General features: G+C 40.9%; 2 protein-coding genes and 1 long non-coding RNA gene across 3 annotated transcripts; all 3 read right to left on the reverse strand.

Annotated features, from left to right (window-relative positions):
- Positions 1 to 236: 236 nt before the first annotated feature.
- Positions 237 to 4,530, reverse strand: LOC306707427. Its single transcript, XR_013767421.1, has 2 exons — positions 4,249 to 4,530; positions 237 to 3,912 (listed from the first exon to the last, which is right to left on the reverse strand). It is a non-coding gene; the product is annotated as an uncharacterized lncRNA (long non-coding RNA).
- An 824-nt stretch (positions 4,531 to 5,354) lies between these two features.
- On the reverse strand, positions 5,355 to 11,132 carry chp1 (calcineurin-like EF-hand protein 1). Its single transcript, XM_079175052.1, has 7 exons — positions 10,767 to 11,132; positions 10,371 to 10,443; positions 9,050 to 9,130; positions 8,352 to 8,473; positions 8,156 to 8,217; positions 7,396 to 7,518; positions 5,355 to 6,869 (listed from the first exon to the last, which is right to left on the reverse strand). Exons 1-7 carry the CDS (start codon positions 10,831 to 10,833, stop codon positions 6,816 to 6,818), a joined length of 582 nt encoding a protein of 193 aa, XP_079031178.1. The 5' UTR covers positions 10,834 to 11,132; the 3' UTR covers positions 5,355 to 6,815.
- Positions 11,133 to 12,810: 1,678 nt separating this feature from the next.
- lgmn (legumain) lies at positions 12,811 to 19,854 on the reverse strand. Its single transcript, XM_079174359.1, has 14 exons — positions 19,779 to 19,854; positions 19,305 to 19,468; positions 19,040 to 19,137; positions 17,394 to 17,475; positions 17,223 to 17,305; positions 17,042 to 17,117; positions 16,572 to 16,634; positions 16,088 to 16,154; positions 15,429 to 15,547; positions 14,479 to 14,568; positions 14,143 to 14,352; positions 13,851 to 14,021; positions 13,494 to 13,561; positions 12,811 to 13,308 (listed from the first exon to the last, which is right to left on the reverse strand). The coding sequence occupies exons 2-14, from the start codon at positions 19,443 to 19,445 to the stop codon at positions 13,266 to 13,268; spliced, it is 1,311 nt and encodes a 436-aa protein (XP_079030485.1). The 5' UTR covers positions 19,446 to 19,468; positions 19,779 to 19,854; the 3' UTR covers positions 12,811 to 13,265.
- Positions 19,855 to 20,160: the final 306 nt, after the last annotated feature.

Genomic DNA, 20,160 nt, shown 5'->3' on the forward strand with positions numbered 1-20,160 from the left:
ATAGCCAGGCTAGCAGTTTGGCCCTGCTGCTAGTCTTTATGCTAAGCTAGGCCAGTGTCCTCCAGGTCCACAGTGTACAGCCTGAGAGCGGTAATGAGCTTTTTTTCCATCTCTACTGCTGATGATGTACATTATGTCATTCATTCCGCAACAGCACTCAAACTGTAAGTAAACATCAACACGCAGCCCTCCAACTGGCACCATGCTGCATTTTATTGCTGAATTTCTGATACAGATTCTTTTTTTTTTTTTTTTGTTCATACAAAACCAGACAAGAGGCTCACACTTAATAAGCATGCCCATGTCCTCCCTCTGGAGTGCATAGTTTCTACACAGTCCACCTCCTCGGTGGAAAAGTTCACCAACAAAGTCGTTAATCATTTAACCTAAGCTTTTTGTATAGTTGTTGTTTTCTTCATGGGAACGAAGGCTGATCAGTGTTTTTCAGCTGCACTGTGGCTGTACTGCCACGGTCATGTTCGACACAACAGAGAGAGAGAAACTTGAAACTACTCTCCGTTACTTCTCTGTAAAAACCACGAGTGGTGGTCAAAGCTACTTCAACACGCGTGCTGTTGTGTCAAACAACCGTCCCCAGGCTGTCACCTTGTCACAGAACATCTGATATGAACATAATTAATTACTCATTCACATTACAAAGTTGGATTATTGCATGCAATACAAATCATTCATTATTCCGCTAAATCATGCATATTGTTTCTTTTTTTTTAAACCCCATATATTCATGTTGCTAGACGGCTACTTGTTTATAAATTGCGATTATAAATCCCCACAAAGAGCATTAAGGGTTTTTAGAACACAGTATTCAAGACAGGATGGTGGTGATGACAGTGCAAGTTAGTACAGAGAGAGAAAGTGCTTTTCAAACAAGTGTCAAGTTCATTCAGTAAGTCCTTTGCAGCCACAGAGTTACTGAAAGTCTACATTTCTAAAAGGAAGAGGGGGGGGGGGGGGGTGTAAAAATGCTACAAAGGATTTTAAATTCAAAGCATCTCTCATGTACCGATCGGTTTACATTATTGTTTTGGTGTTGAAAGAATACAAGGCAGGGAAACATGTGAGTGTGTAAAACACGATGCTACAGCTGTCCTCACACACACTTTGTTCTGCAGGAAGTATCCCAGACCTTCACAAGCGATACTGTATTCTAAAGCCAAATATTATACGGCTCCCAAAGAAAGTGACTAAAAGATAGCTACCGCCCGGAGGCGTAAACAGAGAGAGAGAGAGGCTCCTTTTAACACGTACACCCTGGCACTAAACTCATGCATTATTGTAGGTTATTGCTTCTAAAACTATAATCAAATACAATTTTATGGATTAAAATATCTCGCTCTGAATCTCAAAACTATGAGGTATTATGTACAATACAATGTCATGATGAGATCTGAATTCTAAGACTAGAACGTAACGTCGGACCCCAACCAATTATATCCAAATCTAAGATTAGAGCTCCATTCTTATAGAATATTCCTCTAAAGGTTTCTATCAATGTCACAGCTGAGACTTGGTATTTTTTGGGAGCTATTTGGCTGTCGCATGATTACTATCGAATTATTTTGGTGCTTGAGAGTTCATAAATATAATTTAGGACATCTCTCAAGCTTTTGTCCTAATAAGAATCCTACAGCAGTTCTGTTAGAAATAACGTACTCATATTGAGCAGATCCGCCTATACAAACTTGAATTAACACTTATTAACTGCATATCCTGATTGTGTCATCCTTTATATGTTTCATTACGCTCCTTATTCCACCTACACGTGGAATAAAAAGGAGACCTTGCATTAGTTTAAGATTGTAGAACGAAGCTGTATCTAAACGTGGTTTGATCAAAAAGGTTGAGTACGTAAATCTACCAACATCTAATTTACTGAAATGGTTTCCACAGTTTTGAGCTCCAGCTTATAGTCTAGAATTGGATTTCACTATTCTTCATGAAGCAAGCGTCACTACTGGTCATGCATGGCTACTGTCGTGCTGGCACCACAATCCCGCTAAATAAGCTAACGCACATGAGTCTATACATATCTTAATGGAAGACATTGGTGATCTTGTTGCTTTCAAACAACTTGTCACTTGTTTATACAATATACAGTTTGGTCAACAACATGACAGTTAATCAAATATTGCACAAATCCCGGTAAATGTGATTTCTTTTTTTTCATTATTTTTTCTTTTTTTTTCATATAAAGATGAAGGAAAGTAAAAGTTGAAGAAATGAGAGCAGGGTTTCATCTCAGTAAGGACAAATCCACGGGAAGCATGAATCAGAGGAGCTGCTGCTCCAGCTCTGGTGTCTCTCGTCTTACTGGCAGGCAGAGACCAAGCGTCACGTTTGAGACGACATATTAGACTTAGTGAGTTACTTTGTCTCACTGGTCATGACGCAAAAGTGCCCTGAAATAAGTCATTTCATATCTCAACAACAATATATGAAGAGTATTTCACATAGTGAGGATTTTTAAAGACTATTTTCTCATCTAATTAAGAACTGTAGTGCAAAATAATCAGATTTTCTTAGATATTTGAGTCACTACGTGGTTGTTATTATCAATTTAGACGACGTAATTGTGTTTCACGACAACACCAAATGATTCCATTGAAAGACGATAAATAATCAGATTGAATTATCGCCCAGCTCTAAACGAGAGAAATCAAATGGTGAAGTCTGTCTCTACCTGCAGCGATTAAATAATGTTCATCCGTGTCTGATATGAGAGCTCGTGTTAAAGAGGAAAAGAACAATAAGAGAACAAATCCACTGAGAAAGACTAAATAAAAGTAAGTCAAGGGGCGGAAAGAATGAAGAAAACAGTTAGGGAAGAAAACTGGACTTTCAGAATAAAAGACTAATTTAAACACCGTAAAATGCCAAAGTTTAGTGATATCAAGGATAAAGTCACAAGGGGAATATTTCTAATTCTGTCTCTACCTTCAATTTGTGAATAAACCTGCAGACTTGACAAAAGGAGAGCACTGAAATGCAAAAAAAAAGGGAGCGTGGAGTAGAAATACTACATTGTGGCCTTCCTTTAGAACAGATGCATAGGACAGCCTGAGTGAGTCTTCCTCGTCACGCTTGTAGTTACAGTAAATGACAGGACGCATCATGTGCTTCTGGGCTGCTCGGCCGCCTCGTCGCCGGTCAACAACCTCACTTATTAAAACCCTCTAAAACTAAATGAATCCAGAACATTTAACTGCTGTGGCGCTTGACAACCATTAAGTTACTTGTACTGATGGCGATGAGGTAGTGCAAACCCCCCCCCCCCCCCAAAAAAAAACACATCCTATGGGTCTAATTTCATCACAGGCCTTGATCTTTGCTACAGTATCTTGTGTCTTTACTCTCTTCCCAGCAGTTTGTTCATTATCAGACTGCTTTGATCTAATTACAGAGCGGGTGGGGATCTTTTTTTTTTTTTTACTATTCAGGAAGCATCAGTGACTACGTTTACACGCTGCCGGATTACAGTCTAACCAAGATCTGACTGAAAATGCCCAAATTAATGGAGACTTTCAGTCCATCCCACTGAGAACTGAGCCTTTCGCTGCATGTAGACTTAGTCAGAGTGTGCAGATGGAGGTCAGACTGGATCTTGGCAGATGTCCTGACTGATGATCGTGTGGCAGAAACAGGTCGGGACAGGGGGGGGGGGATGCTGTGGAGGAGACGGGGCCAATGTCCCAGCAACAGCAGGAAGGAAGGAGGGCACCCGTGTCCCAAAAGCCCAAAGGAGCTCATCTTCACAATGACTCCTCGTCCTTTACCTCCAGAGGTCTGGGTGGTCGTGGAAGCGATCCGTCGATGGTGCTAATTTGAAGGGAGACGCTCCTCCAATCGGGGCTTCGGCTGGTGTCACAACTGCATTGCCTGGGAAAAGCCATCCTACAATAAAAATGTACACGTAATTGAATTATTATACAATTTAGCTAATTTGATGATCAGCTGAAAAACGAGATTATATTAATAATATCATCTAGAAATCTGCTTATTTCTCAATAAACAGCTCTAATTTGTAGCCTAAAAAACATGGAATATGGGCACATTGAAGTGCTATTAACGTGCAGCAAAGAGAGATAGTTGTCTAATTTTTGTAGATACTGATTGTTTCATTCGATTAGCAAAATGTATATTTAATATAGGAGTGAATTTTCCTTTTTTTGTTTTTAAATACATTGCCAATTCCCAGAACGGGTCCGGCTATGACGGAAGAGCACTGACCTTGGTCCGGAATGATGCAGAGGTATTTCCACTGGGGTTCGAGCTGCTGCAGCTCACAACGGTAAACAAAAGCCAGAGGGGTTTCTTCTTCTACGGTGACACATTCAGCTCTCCCAAACTGGACGTACGCCGGGTTCCGGGGCCGCGCAGGGTGAGGACACATTTAGAGAAGAATAAACCGATAAACCACCGAGGAGGTCTCTCTTTTTCTCCCTCCCTGCGTCCCGGAGAGGAGAAGGTTCCTCTCGTCCCCTCCGTCTCCGCACAACCTCCACCCTACGCCATTTTCGCTCTGTTACTACCAGCACAACGGAAGAGCGTTACGATTGTGCCGATGACCTGTCAATCAAACTGAAAAGCCCGCCCCGGATGTACTTCATTACGTCTGACATTTATCAATCAGCTTTGTGGTTCGTTTACTGCCGCCAACTGACAGCACAAGTATGACCACAATAAAACATGATTTCATTATTTTAACTGTAGGTTAGTGTGTAGGTATCAAACCCAGAATGTACGAACACACATTTTGAAGTACAGCCCTTTTAAAGAGTAAATTATTGATGTATAGTTAGAGGTCTGTTAATGCTAAGCTAGGTGGGTTAGCTAACTGGGCTAGTTGAGTTAGCGCTGAAACAATTAGCTTGTTTTGAATGATTAGCATCAACAGAAAATGTATTAGTTTACTAATCGAGTTGTCAACCGACAGAAAAAAGCTTTTCCTAATTTTGTATATTTATGTATCTTATTTATAAAGCTAAACTGTCAAGAGACATTTGCTGCTTCCTAATAATACAATTAATAATATGTTGGACTATTTCTCCGAACACCTTTCTGATGTTTACTGACAAAACACTTAATAATGGAAATATCTGCCAGTTGCAACCCTGTTCCAATTCTTTAGTTTTTTTTCCATGTAAAATTAAACTTTGCAAAGTTAACTAGCTAGTAACAGTGGTACAGAGTATTAAGTACATCATCTCTTAGAATGATCTTTAGCCCTGGTTTACTTGGACCTGGGCCTAAGATAATAAGTGTTCATAGAGACCATGGACTAAATTAAAACCAGAAGGTTAAAAACAGCCACTTCACCAATGAATTGACGCAAATCAAGCATGGCACATCATTTATTCAAATCAAATTTATGAATCACTTTGATAATACCTAGACCAACGTCACATAACATGTGAATCATATCTGACTGATAATCACATAATGATTAATAAAATAGTCACGTTGTATTTCCTGCACTCAGCTGCTGGAAGGTGTTCTAATGATTTAACAAACTCACATTACAGATGAAAGGGTCAGCCATTTGCACAGTTCATGTACACTAGCCTGTACAGAAAATATATATTTTAAAGCATTTGATTATTTTTTTATCTCTGGAACTATTCGATGGGGGAAAAAAAAAAATAGCCAGACAAAAATTGAAGCAAGTGCATACATCAACAAACACTTTCCTTCGCCACAGGAAGACTGATCAGATATATAGAACCATAGCGCGTTATCATGGGGCTAGCTGTTCTAAGTCTACAAACTAACTAATCCACAGCACAAACTCCCTCACAGGGCCCGACACCTTTAGCCAGGGCTTTAAGACTCAATCTGGAAATCAGAACACGGTGGCAGCTGAATCCTAGCGAGACCATTCAGCAAATGAGCAAGAACGGGTGCTAGGGAAGACACACACACACACACACTAGCCAAAGAGATAGCAGCAGTTTTTCATGAAATCTTCTTAACGCCACAGTTTTTAAACTGAATACGGAGTTCTTTAATCATCACCACACACATCAGCGGTGGTCACTGGCTTTGAAGGAGGGTCAAACTCACTTTGGTTCGAGTCCAACAGTTGAAACAGGTAATTACAATCTATTGGCAGTAGCTACGTTAACCCCTATGAAGAATAAAAATACACAAACACGGCGATGGGTTCTGGTTAAGGTTGAGATAATAACTTATAAAAGGGGAACCAAAGCCATGGCACTTCAGTGAGTTACACACAAACATCTGTGGAGCAGGGCCTGCTTTGCTCCAAGAGACAAGCGTAAGAGCCGGCTGGTCTGACTGGAGTCATAACATCCGGTTAGCATTGAAAACACTGTCTGTTTAGAAGTGGAATCAAACATCTAACACGTTTCACTTTGAGCCGTTGCATATTTATACGGAGGACACATCGTGCGCCATCTATCCATTAAACCTAAAATAAACGGACTCACTGCAATAGCAAAAAGCGTTAATGTACCGTACTGTCAAATGTGAAAAGTGACACACCAGAGGTACTAACTGTGACCCTCTAAACATTTTCTAATAAATAATGCACCATGATTGAGGAAAAAAAGATTCATAGTGATATTGCATAAAACAACCCAAGGCACGAAACGTTCCCCTTCGTTGACGGAGCAGTGTGGAGGCAGAAACTCCAGATCTGTGACGTGATCTACCCAGCGCTCGGTCTGGCGGTGTGTTCTCGTAGTGTGGGCTCTGATAAGCTGCATGAGGTCGTGTTCTGAAATCAACCAATATGTTGAAGCTCTACCCAAAATAATAATAACAATAAAAGCTATTTAGTGTAGGAACCGGATGCTCATTTTCTGCTCCACGTCCACCTTCTCCAAGACCTGAGGAAACGATCAAAAAGAGTACGTTTAGATGCTAAACATATTTCCATGATCTGTAATGTGTAATAGACACAGGCAGGTTAAAACAAAGCTCAACATCGGCTGAAAAACACGGAGCTAAATATTAACTCAAACACACAAAACATTAAGCATGCACTTTGGGGGAAATAACCGTATCAGGATGTGGAATCAGTTTCAATATTTGAATCCATTTGACTCACAAATTAAGAAAACGTGTGCTCAAAATAATGAAAACCAGGGCTTAGATGAACCTCAAAGAATTCATCCTGTGTGTGTTGTAACTACGGATACAACTTCTGTTCTCTGTAAAATGTGTCCTTGAATACATTTCTGTTATTTTCTGTGGCTCGTCGTTTGTGTTCCACTGGAGCCTAAAATGTACAACACGGTGAAAGCTTCTCATTTATCAAGTGGTTACTAGTTTTGTAGAAACGCTTAAATAAATATAAATAAGCACACAACAGTTTAAGTAAGGGGACAAATGCCCTCCGACCACACGACTTGCCTTGATGAATTCACTGAAGGAAATGGAGTTGTCTCCGTTGGTGTCAGCCTCCTGTATGGTCCTATCAGCAATGCTGCCAAGCTGCTCATCTGAAATGTTTACACCAACCATCATCCGCAAGACCTGGAAGGCACGAACAACAAGTCCCTTCATGGTTAGTGAATGCTGGCAAAGATTAAACAATAGTCGGGATGTTCGCCCACACAATATGGTGCTACGTGTCTTTAAGCACCACACAAGATAATGTGTAGTTATAGTAAAACAGGAGCCACACATGACTGTGTGAATTACATGATTATAAACACAGTGAACACATATTTACAGGCAGCAGCACTGTGAGCTACACGTTTAGAGCGTTAGAGGCTCATGCATCACATGACGCAGGCGACACACAGAGGTGTTTTGCGCAAAACAAGAGATCCGTCTGAGTCATTTAACTCCGAGCTTAGAGCAATTACAGGTCGCACAATGTCACCGAAACCGAGATGGCTTCACAGAGGGACAACAAATAACACGGACGGAGACCAAATACAGGATATTAGTCTGTCTGGGAAGAATCAACCTGTAGTTATCGAGATATCACATCATTATCGGCACAAATCCCTCTCTCTGTGGAGCATTCCGACATGCTGCACAATAGCATTGGTCCCTTTGTTACACAGAGACTGAATAGCAAGTCTTTTCAGAGGTATCTGGCTCATTTTCCACAAACCGTACCGTGACTCAGCGTCTTATTTACATGACGAACCAATCCGCTCACCTGCAGCAGCTCATCCCGAGAGATTTTGTCATCTCTGTCCAGGTCATACAGACGGAAAGCAACTGGAAGGATAGAAGAAATGTACAAGCCATGTCAGACAGCGTTAATCTCACAATTAAATCCGGTGAATGTTCATGATACTGGTCACCGGCTCAGCCCGGACATGCCCGCGTGAGAGACAGAGCTCCACACTCACACAGCAGCTTGTTTGTCCTGCTGTTGAGCGGCTCGCTGACAGCCACGTTCTTGCTGTTGTCCTCGATTGGTCTGAAGTGAGCCAAGGTCCGCATGAAGCCCCTGAAGTTCACCTGGTCCTCTCTAAAAACCCAGAGACACAGAATATAATAACACAGCCCATTAAAGCAGAGGAGAAAAAGGATCTGCTACAAAGTTTGTCGCGGCTCAGATTGCCTTTTCATTCCAGCTGCGATGGCAACACAATGAAAACTCAAACTGGTCAGAACCCAACACCATTTTAGATAGTTAAGACATTCTCCACCTCTATTCTCAAGTTGTTCTGAAGCAAACAACCTAAAACCAGAGCAACAAGAACACATCTATAGGCCGCGGTTCAAATAAGACGCCCGCTCATCTGACTTTTGGGGATTTTAATGATACATTTGGAAACATCTGGTTTTCAACTTTCAGAACGATAAAACAGAAAAAACAAACTGCAGAATATAGAGAAGGAGAAGAATATAGAACAAAAAAAACTAGATTTGTTCCCCATAAACACAGGATTGGCAGAAAAGTCTGCAGTCAGGCAGCCACAACTGAAAAGCCCGGTGGCCTCGCTCAGATTTGTGGTGGCTGTGACTCAAACCTATAATGCAAACTCTTGCGAAAAAAATAAGATCTTCAAAAGACAGCAGAGCAACAACAGGGACGACTCACGCCTCAGGAAAGAACGCGTTGATGATCCGGTCTCCCAGCGGATTGATGGCCAACTCCGGGATCCTCTGGAAATCTTCTCGACTGCAGACATGACGAGATACGAGATGACAACACACTTAGATATTGTAAACTTAAGACAATACCACAAATTTCTTCACACTGTGGTCATCGTTAAAATGACACAATATGGTACAAAGCTCATTCAGCAAAGTCCTCGTTATTCTTTAAAACCAGACTTGATTTGAAATGTGAAAACAGCAGAAGAAGAAAAGAAAACAGGACTGCACATAAACATTTTTGATTCTGAAAATAGTTTTGGCTGGGAAAACTGAGGTTTTTTCAGCTCTGTAAAATCTCACTATTGTGGCAACTAATGGATGAGAAGAAGGTCACCTGACCGTGTGCTGTGACTGAAAACACCAGATCAAGAACAAGCAGAACCAAGAACGTGTGATGTGTAAACACGACGTCTTTCAAAAGAACGACTTCCCTGAATCCACAGAGGGATGTATTTCTACTTTACCCTGTAGACGGATATGCAAATAAACCCCCGAGGACAAATCAGAGGGCAGTGCGACACCAAGTTTGAAAGAAATGTTTTAGCAGCTTTAATGATTACCCTTTTCTTTACCCATTGTTTGTTTTGGCCAGACTAATGGAAAGCCAGAGGTTAATCACAAACCATTTGAAATGTCACACTGAGGTCTCAACTTCAAAATCGCAATGCGCTCAGATAATAATGATTTAATCATCAACGTCAATCACTCTGAGAGTGAGGGACGTCCTAACACATTGTGGCTGAGCACACTATTCAATGACAACGCATGGTCGCTGACCCATTGGATTTATATTCAAATAGTACATTTATTGACTAAAAAAAATAGAGTAAAATATATTAAAACACCCTTTTCAATTTAATTTAAATAGTATGTTTGTTTCTGCTTATTTCTAGTATTTCTGTTTTAGGAACATCAACATTCTGGACAAAACACATTTTCTCAGTGAAAAAGGAAGAAACACAAACAAAGCTCATGAAACGCAAACGTAACCTGTCGGCATCTTTGTTTAAGACAATTTTGCAAAGCTTTAAGTGAGATAATTAACATGTTTGATCTACCATTGTTATAACTTTGGATCACAACCCACACAAGCAAGGTTCAATCACAGACATGTAACTACCCAATCTGTCCTCCAGAATAGATGATATAAATACAATGTCTTGTCTGGTTACCTGTCAAATGTAACCAGAACCAATCAGCCTCAGCATCTGGCTGCTGTGTAACGTGTTTATTCTCAGTGTGGTGGTTGTGTTACTGCTTACCTGAGGGTGCCGTTTTCTCCTTTATCCAGACTGGTGAAGCGGCTGTACAGGCGAGTGATCTGACTGTGTGAGACTGTAGGGAGGACACCAAACAAGTCCAGATCACCAGAAGATAATAGGCATTCATTGCTTCAGTCAAAAATAACTATTTTCACCTAAACACTAGCCCCCATTACACTTCCAGGAGTCGTATTCAGAGCGTGTGTGTGTGCACTCTTCCCCTGTTAGACAGTAGAGAGTCCTGCTGTATATGCTATTAGATTAAGTTCCTTTAAGTACGTGGTTTATGGGTTTCACTGAAGACATGTTAGGCGTAACAAGTAGCTGGGTTAAGTAACAGTGAAAGGCAACAAAGGAGTTATGATCTCCACCGCATTAGTCTTGAGTTCAACTTACAGCCAGTCTCCTTCTTAATTTCTTCAATTTCCTCTTCTCGGAGTAACGTGGACGCTCTGGATCCCATGGTGAAATGTTAGAAGGTGTTAAATAAACGAGAGGACTTGATAGACGTCTTGCGTAACCTAGCCAGCTGTGGGAGAATCTCAATCCGGATTTATGTTAAAGTTAGCAAACAAGCTAACGTAGCGAGCTAAAAAAAACGGGTTCACTCGTAAAAGCAGCTGGAAACTAACAAAGCCGTTAAACACGACCAGCCGTTTAATGTCCTTTGAGTGATGTGTATCGCTATAGTCTGTTTGCTAGTTAAGCTTTTCTACGGCCTGTCGTGTTTTCATTCTACCAGTACGGGTTTCGGCCAAGTTATCTTCCTGTTTTATGAGGTGGGTGGGAAGTAGAGGGCGGGTCCTAAACGAGGCCACCTCCCTATCAGGACGGCTTCCACGGAATTAGGTAGCAAATTACTTGCCTGCCTAAAATCCGAAGCCAATGTCTTGTATATAATCCCATTTATATTTAAAATACCACGTTATCCAATCTCTTGATCAACAAATGTTAACAATCACATTTCAAAAGAAGACAGAGAACATTTGAAAGGTCATAGAAATATTACCGTCAGGCAAAGAACAGCTAGCTACAGAAGGGAGGCCCATCCCGTCCTGCTAGGGTGACCATCTCAACCGTAACAGCCGGTCAACCGTCGAAATACTGATGAGGGTATTGGCAAGCTATGCTAAATGCTAAATGTAATGATAAAAACTAACAAATTATATTAACATCGCCTCTAGACATATTTTAATAAATAATATGATCTATATATTGTTTCTTTTCCACAAAAAAAGTTAAAAAATAAAAATCTTTAAAATACTAATTTTCTTAATTAAAAAAGAAATCCCAGAAACCTATAAATGTGCAATATTTAATCAGGCTCAAACGTCAAAGTGTAATAACTATACGCAAAACACATTTTTGAGTGAATTGAGGAACTATTGAGCAAATAGTGAAAAGCCAAACATCAAATAGTGGATATCTATATCTAATAATAAATAGTAAAATAATGAAAGGCCGTAATAATTAAATAAGGGGCAGAAGAATACAGCCGGACATCAATAAAAGAGAAAATCCAAATAAAGAACCTCCTCACAAATTAAATTCAGCTTCATCAAACTTTTTTTTTTATTTTAAGATTCAGAAATCAGAAACTATCCACTAGATAGCGCACTTTCATTACTTCACGTGGAGCTTTATTATCTAATGCAGCATTTGTGTTTTGACGTGTGTGATGCTGTACTATCTGTCAATTAATTCGATAACAACTAAAAATCTATCTAAGCCAGTCAGACAAACTGTGGCAGAGGGACGAATGACAGTAGAGAATGTAGTTGGGTTTGCAAGTAACTGGTCATGTGAACCTCATGGTGGCGCTAGAGGAGAAGTCAGGGGATCATCGAAGTCAAAAGGATTTCTTGCCTGTGAACCATGAATGTGTGCATGAGCCAAATTCTCAGACATGGACACTTTTTGACATGAATACCAGCCAATCACAGGAGGGTAAATGTCTTATTTGTCTTGTCTGACAATTGAAACAGTGCCCTGTGTGTATTTTATTGTAGGTATAGTTACATGTAATTAGCTAAGAGGTAATCAAGGCATCATACAGTCTATCTAATGGGAAGGAAGAAGAGGGCAAAGAGATGCTAAATATTAAAGTATTTTCTCACAGACAGAAATATTCGGTAAAACGTAGCAGGTGTTAAAACATGCTCTAATAAAGCCGACAGTGGTTTATTCTGAAGGAGGTTGTGAGGGTGTGTGGGTCTAACTGTCCGTCAGACAGGAGCCACAATTAAAATATGTCTTTTAATAACAGGAAAATAGGTTTAGGTAGAATCATTTGGACCCCATAACAATCCTCTTCTGCTGTTAATGTGTGAAGCAGATCACCAATTTAATATTATCCCAAAAACGTGATATTAACTAATATAAAAAAAATGCGCTGAATGGTCAGAAGTAAAAACATTTCACAAGTCTTTTTCTTTTATAGCAGTTTTGGTCTTTCAAGTTTATTTCAAGATTCCTGTGTTACAAAGTCTCTTGAAGTTCAACAAACATTCAACATCAGTGGGACGTCCTTTACATGTCAATCAACCATTCATGCCAGGCCGTCCATATCACAAACACAGCTATGCGCAAAACAAATTAACATGAATTTCATGTTATAATTGTCAAACCTACAATCTAAAAATAATCAAAAACAGTCAAATATCATCCACAAGCTTTTCACAGGGATAGTGCAAACATCATTAAACAAGTTTAAAAGTTCTCAGTAAAATCAAAAAAAAACATCACAAGTAAAAAAATAAAACGTGTTAGTGTGTTGATAAAACAATAACGTCAACTCCACGACAGATTGATTCTTTAGCAGTGCAAAGAGAAGCTCCGCCTTCCCGGGCCATCCCACGTGGAAGAAGCAGTTTGATGGGAGACGTTCATGGATCTTTACTTGCTGTAAAGACACACTGAGTCCATGGCGAGCTGGATGCTGCAGACAAACAACACAATGGGTTTCAGTATCAAATATTCACATATTAAGGACAAATAACCAAGTATTCCTTTGCGTCTTAGAATTGTATGTAGTTTTATACAGATTGAACTACTATCACATGACTTCTCGCCCAACCCTGGCAGGTTAATAAAGTGGTTTGTTCAGTGGGAAGTGGAGCTTACCGGTCTGCAGAGTATCCTCTCTCACACAGGTTCACCAGAGCGTACAGATGTCTCAGAGCGTATTCATACTGAAACACAAGAGGACATCACATGCGTCAAAGAAACGTCCCCACAGTCGGTGACAATGAAATGCAAATGACCAAAGTTTCAGAGAAAAGGGAAAGTAAACCTTTTTCTGAATAAACAGCTGTATAAAAGTGCACGGAAACATTTTGTAATCAAGTTACGACGCAGAGTTTCTCATTCACCAGGCTGACAAGTATTAGCTGTGGGCGAACGGGTAGGATATAAAAAAAAGGAATAAAATACCCTCCCAGTCAAACCCTTTCTAAATGTGACCCTTCTGTGCAGCTCTACCTCCGTTCTGTGCCAGTTGAAGCAGTTGTACTTGTAGTGGTTGACTGCAGTCTTGTAGCACTGATGCTGGGAGAGCTCGGCTTGCTCGTTGAGAACCTCCTCGGCCTTGAGCTTGTTGCCGGTCACCCTCTCAACCACCTGGCGCATAGTCTCAGCCAGCACCTCCCTGACCTGAACACACACACACAACGATAGATGAGATTTACATGACATGAACAGTCCTCCACAGAAAGAGGAGAAAACGTGTGACATGCTGCGACAGCAGAAACACCACAGGACTGTCAATCTTCACCTTGAGGTGGGAGTTGATCTCCATCAGCAGCCCTCTTGCAACTCTGATGTCATTGGAGGCCATCATCCTCCTCTTGAGGATGGCCAGAGGAACGTCAGGGCTCGGGGTCAGATCCAGATTCTTAACTGGCTGCAGGGTCATCAGAGGAGCGGTCAGGCCGCTGGCCTTGGGGTTACCCTGAAACGCTATGACCTTCATGTGGGCCATCGTCTGTAAAGAGAGTAAGAAACTCAAAATAAGTATCTAAATATGAGCAGGAAACCCCACAGCAAGAGGCATAAAATCACAGCTACGTCGATATGCTCCCTCCTCAGCAGTGTTCATTCATTCCCTCACCTTGTTTCCAAACTGCTGGACGTGGCTGGTGTTTGTGTGGCTCTTTACGATCTTGAACTGCTTCACCAAAGTTTCCTTACTCAGGTCCTCCTGGAAGCACAATGTGACAAAAACATTATTACCATCAACAGGTTTAAAAAAAAAATAAAAAAAAATCACTAACTAAACAGAGTGGTTGTTACTTGATTGTTATATTTTGTACTCTCTATTTTGGGATGCTAATGATATAATAATATGATATAAGGATGATATTGAGGAGTCACAGGTGTTACTACTTTACTGTAGCTGCTGTTGGAAACGTTCACCACTTCCTTTTCCTGTTCCGTTTAGACCAGGTGTTTGGAACAGTAAGTAAATAAACCTTTAATGGACTGTATAGAGTCTGAGTTTCTATTGTACTCTAATTAAAAATGTAGGAATTAAAAGTTAACGAGAAAAGTCAAACAAGTTAAATTATTGAGGTGTTAGGAGGCGAAAAGCAGCTGAACTGTTATTGCTGAAGGCGTTTGAATATTTAGTTTTATGTTTGTATGCGAGCACTAAAGGTAGTTGAACCAACACTTGAAAAGTAAGAGCTGAAAGCAGATGAAATGTCACTCGATGTGTGAAAGTTAACATCTGTAAGATTTTCATGGAATAAAAACATGTTTTTATACTTTATGGTATCGGAGGATTCAAATTACCTTCACATGCTCAAGGGATTCACAGGAAACGAGGCGTGTACTCAGCATTACTTCTTGTCATTTTATCTAATTGATACCAGCCTCACTGTTTACTTTGTATCAAAGCTGTACATGTTAGTGCTAAACAACCAAACACTTTCCTCTGCTGCTCGGTAACATTAAAAAGCCCCGTATTCATCACAGACGTTAGCGGTGTACGCACGATTTTCCACCTCAATTTTCACAATCTAAACCAGATTGTAATAATTTGTATGACACGTCACCCACCACATCGGAGTCCTCCATCCAGTTGACACTGTACCAGTCTCCCAGGTACGTGTCCCTCTTCTCGTCATAGTAGCAGGCGTAGGAGGACTCGTGTGAGTTGGAGGCTGTGGTGGCGTACACTAAAAAAAGAAACAGAAAGAGATAAACTCTCATGTCGTGCTGTAGAAATATAAAAATATCTGATTTAGACTACAGATGAAAGTGTGGTTAAAAAAAAAGGGATGTAATAACTTTGGCTGAACACCAGAACCATGACTCATGTCTTGTCTTGTTCATCACATGAGGCCGAGCACATGACAACAAATTGCCACAGGCAGTAATGCTGACTCCACTGGCTGAAACGCCAAAGGACTAAGAGTCAAAAACTGAAGCGAAGACCGCAAACCAGACCGCAGTGCTGACCTCAGCTGAGCCCAGACACGACGAAGAATGAAATAAAAAAGGAGGTGAAAGCTAAAAACAATAAATCACATGAGCTTTTACTGATTGTTGGCAATCGGAAAATGTCGATAAAGTTAAATGGTCACGAGGAAAAGTCAAGTGCTATCTTGTTGAGGATTTAAGTAGCTCATGGACCGACGCTTCCCATTGGTCGCTGCCGCTTCATTATCTCTTGGTTTTACTGGAAAGTGATTCTAAAGAGGTAAAGTTCAACTTACCGTTAATGTCAGCAGGCAGGTGTTCCATCATTGAGCCGGACTCACACGCCTCGATGTAGAACACCATCTGTGGATGTGTGTGGGGACAAAAAAACAGTCATATGATCTGCTCTCACAGCTCAGATACACAACCACCTGATGCACCTTTTATCACTGACCTAGATACTGTAGGCATGTGAACACGAGGGGTGTTATCAAAATGTCAATATGGCCTACAGCCCCTTTAAAATCACAGGAGGTGCAATATTTGTTAGAAGTGAAATGTCTGTCAAACTACCGTTTTAAATTAAATATTGTGGCGCTGCGGAGATGTCCGGGCCCACACAACATATTCTACAGGTTTAGAAAACATCTTTGTTTGTTACAGATCCATTCAAAAATCACACACATCAGTTTAATATACTTTTCATTGAACATTGCAATGTCAGTCAAAAACAATGTCATTAGATGTTTCATTTAAAATCAACAGAATGTTGCTGCGTACCTTTTTGTATTTCTTATTTTCGTGCATGTATTTAATGGTGCTTTGGAGATCGTCCACATTGAGCTGCAGAGAGAGAGAGAAAGAGAGGACAGCATTGGTAAACCGACGTGTTAAACTTGTGCACATCCCGGTTTGTTCGGCTTTGTAGTCTTGATTTCTTAGTCGTTAATCAGAAGTTTATTGACATAAAATAGAAAATTTGCAGGAGACCATGTTTACGTTTCTGAAAGAATGGTGTTGGGAAAAGGATATAGTATTTGGATCAGAGATGTACTTGGTATCTTACAAGTACAAAAACATGTTAAAGCTATACTGAAATTCATGCCTCCATACGGTACGGCGCTCAAATACATAAGCAAACAAAACAAAGAGATAACTATCAAACGAAACAAGCCCAACAACATTTTGGTTTGGTGCAGTAAGCTCAGGAGGGAACATTCGCAAGAGCAGGAAGCCAAAAAAGTGCTCACGTCATCATTGGGAAAGGCCAGAATACCAGGTGCCCCGTGGTCGGCAAAGAACACAAACACGTGGTCGTTGGGGCCACTGCCAAAACAAACAGAGCAAAGTTAGAAACGGTATCTTGATGGAGCTGGTGTTGTGCTGCTCTGATCTCACTATGCCTCTACTGGTTTCATTCCATCACTTCACCTCTTCAAAACTTTTCCTGAGCCACCTTTGGCGTTTGAGGAGTCTCCCTTCAGCACTGCCAGGAAGTTTTGTGGGGTCACATCCTGCAGGAGAACACCCCGACACAAATCAAAAAAGTCTGAATCAAAACATGTATTTCAGAGCTTTGCTTTGTACAACTGCGGCACTCACGTCTCCAATGTAGTCTTTAGGAACTCCTTTGTACACATCTGTGCCGTTCGGCCTGTTGATCACTATCCCAGGGGTGGGGTTACTGGGAATAGAAAATATGAGTCAGATAAGCAGAAGTACAAAAAAAAAAAAAAACGCTGACAAAACAAGTTGTCACTTGATCGGTGAATCATTCATCTGGTATTATGTCAGAATCTGGTGAGAACTAAAGCACTTCAGGGTTTCCCCCCCATCACTGCAGAATCCCTTTCTGCTACTCTCAACAACAACAGCAGCTGCTGCTGCTCTATTGTGTCAGAAACTGCACCGTGGCCATTGATTTCTGCAGTCTGTAGGAGTAAACCGTGCAAGCTGCGCTCTTTCCTGCATCGCTTTGAATACACGTTAGTTATTAACCACAAATCCAATACGTGATAATCCTCTAAGCCATGCAAGAGCACGATACGGATATTCAGCAATACATGTTATATGACTTCTCTCTACAACCACACTACATTATGATTAAGTTTCACAAAGATGTTAGTACTGTACAAACAGCTTATGGACAGAAAATAAATAAATAACATAGATAAGAATATTTTTAGTTGCAGCTCTATTTTACCATTTGTGATAGTTAACATGCAGCGCTTACGCTGTTTCCCTTCTTAAGCCGTGGTCTAGATATACAATTACCATTCCAGAAACTTGGACAATCATTGCTGTCCAACACTGCTGGATGTCACATTGTGTAACAGCGATCCTATGTCTGACTGAAACTGACGGGTCTGCTTTCACTACTGCTCCTTCACCCAGTCACCATGGCAGTAATTTAACTCCAATCCACTGAGAGGAGCCCTAAAATTAGTTCCTTGTGACTCCTCTCAGTGGACCTCTTTAACTCGGCCTGTTAGTGCTGCCTGCTCTGAGTACTGCTGCTGCTGCTGCTTCTCTCGACGATGATGAAGCACACCGGGCCGACACGCCACAGAGACACGAGAAATGTCAACATGAGCGTGTGATTATTGTGTGGCTTACAGCCACGGCTTCAAACCTCCACTCTGTCATATTTCTGTACAATCGTAACGTTTCTGTTGTTCCAACAGCTCTGACAGAGTGAGACCTCTTCTCTCTCTAGCAGATTACACCTAATCGAGTTCAGGAGGCCCGTTCTCCAGACTAAACAGTCACTTCATGTCACTAATTTAAGCCGATACACAGAATAGTTTTGAACCAGGACATGCAGTATTTGGATGATGTAGCTCATGAACATGAGCAGACGTTAAGTGAAATATACATAGCTGACATCATTATTCATCACCTTTAATGCTTAGCTCTATACAACACTATCTAAGACAGTGTGGGACTCTTTAACAGTTTTATACAGTAATATGTTGATGGCAAAGTTAGAGATTAAAATCCTGTAATTGGACTTTAAACTGAAACATGCACCACAGCATACATAAACATGAATGCTGCATCACATTTAGGAACGGTGTACAGTGTAGTATCTGACGTTTCTTTGCACAGTCTAATTTGCAAACAGGGAAGAATGAAGGTCAACAAATAACAGAACTACGATACAATGGGGGTTTTGAACACTTTGGGGGAAAGAAGAAGTCTCTTTATCATAAAGATCTGCTGCAAAGAAACAAAACATGTCAACTCACTCCTCATTTTCTGCCAGGTCGTCGTACATCATGACCACAATCTGCTCATCGGGGATGCCATTCTTGTGGACAATCTGGTAGGCATGGCAAGCATCAGCCTGAGCGCGAGAAAGGGCAATACGGAGAAGTCAGTTGCTGGAAAAACTCTGGGAGTATCGAAGAGGAAAGTTGATCTTATCAAGAACTAATAATAAAAATAGCAACGTCAAATCATGCAGTTTACACTTCATGCATTGACATGGTGGGAGCAGTTTCACTCTCTCACCTGGTGCCTGTAGTTGTACCAGCCATTGGAGCCAGCTACGATAACCACCCAGTTCTTGCCCCCCTCTGGGTCCTGGGAGGGGAACGCGTTTACCAGCCCGAGGCTCAGGCCGAGCAGGGCGAAGCAGACCTGGTTCAACATGTCCTCCTCTTCTGTGGAAGTCCCTAAGTGAACGAGAGGGAGGATTCAAATATCTCAAATGTCAAATTCACTGTTAGAATAAAGCGGTTTGTTTTGGACTGTTATGTGGCAACAAATCAACGAAAGGTAAGCACGAAATAACACAAACAAGCCAGCTGATTGCCTGGACGTCACGTGATCTATTCTCGGAACAGAGCTAGCTTAGCTGGTAGCACAACAAGCTAAAAAAACAGTATTTTTAAGGAGCGGTTCTAGTTATTATTATATAATAATATTATAATACGCCGAACTAATCCCCGGGTAAATGACAAGCTGGCTGAAAGACATGTTTACCTTTCCTTTGTTGTGGTGTGCGAAGGAGAAAGCAGCCAACGAACTAACGTGAAAGTCCTCAGCAGGAGTCAGTGGGACGTTTATATATGACGTCGGGAAAAACGGTTGATAGGAATTCTCGCGCAGCAGCCAATCAGAGGGCTCGGGGGGCGGGGCTTCACTGTAAACAGTCATGTGGTTGAAGAGCAACAAAACATGTATGAGCTCCTCTGTTTCCTGGTTCAAGTGAAACATAGATTGACTAGATTCCTGTGGATTATAATTTCTAAAAAAAACAATATATTCTTTAAACAAACAAAGTTTATTTATGAAATAAACCAATGTCTTTTGCCCTTAATAATTACTCTGATGCAGTATGGTACATGCATGTACAACTTTGAGT

Source organism: Pholis gunnellus (genome assembly GCF_910591455.1).
Source record: "Pholis gunnellus genome assembly, chromosome: 15".
NCBI lineage: Eukaryota > Metazoa > Chordata > Actinopteri > Perciformes > Pholidae > Pholis > Pholis gunnellus.

Coding starts and splice junctions, on each gene's coding strand:
- chp1 (XM_079175052.1), bottom strand. CDS start 10,833: ATGGGATCCAGAGCGTCCACGTTACTCCGAGAAGAGGAAATTGAAGAA. Junction 8,218..8,351: donor CAGGACAAACAAGCTGCTGT/GTGAGTGTGGAG, acceptor CTATCCTTCCAG/TTGCTTTCCGTCTGTATGAC. Junction 6,870..7,395: donor CCTTCAGTGAATTCATCAAG/GCAAGTCGTGTG, acceptor TCGTTTCCTCAG/GTCTTGGAGAAGGTGGACGT.
- lgmn (XM_079174359.1), bottom strand. CDS start 19,445: ATGTTGAACCAGGTCTGCTTCGCCCTGCTCGGCCTGAGCCTCGGGCTG. Junction 14,569..15,428: donor GGATGGAGGACTCCGATGTG/GTGGGTGACGTG, acceptor TTGTGCTTCCAG/GAGGACCTGAGTAAGGAAAC. Junction 14,022..14,142: donor AGATCAACTCCCACCTCAAG/GTGAAGATTGAC, acceptor GTGTGTGTTCAG/GTCAGGGAGGTGCTGGCTGA.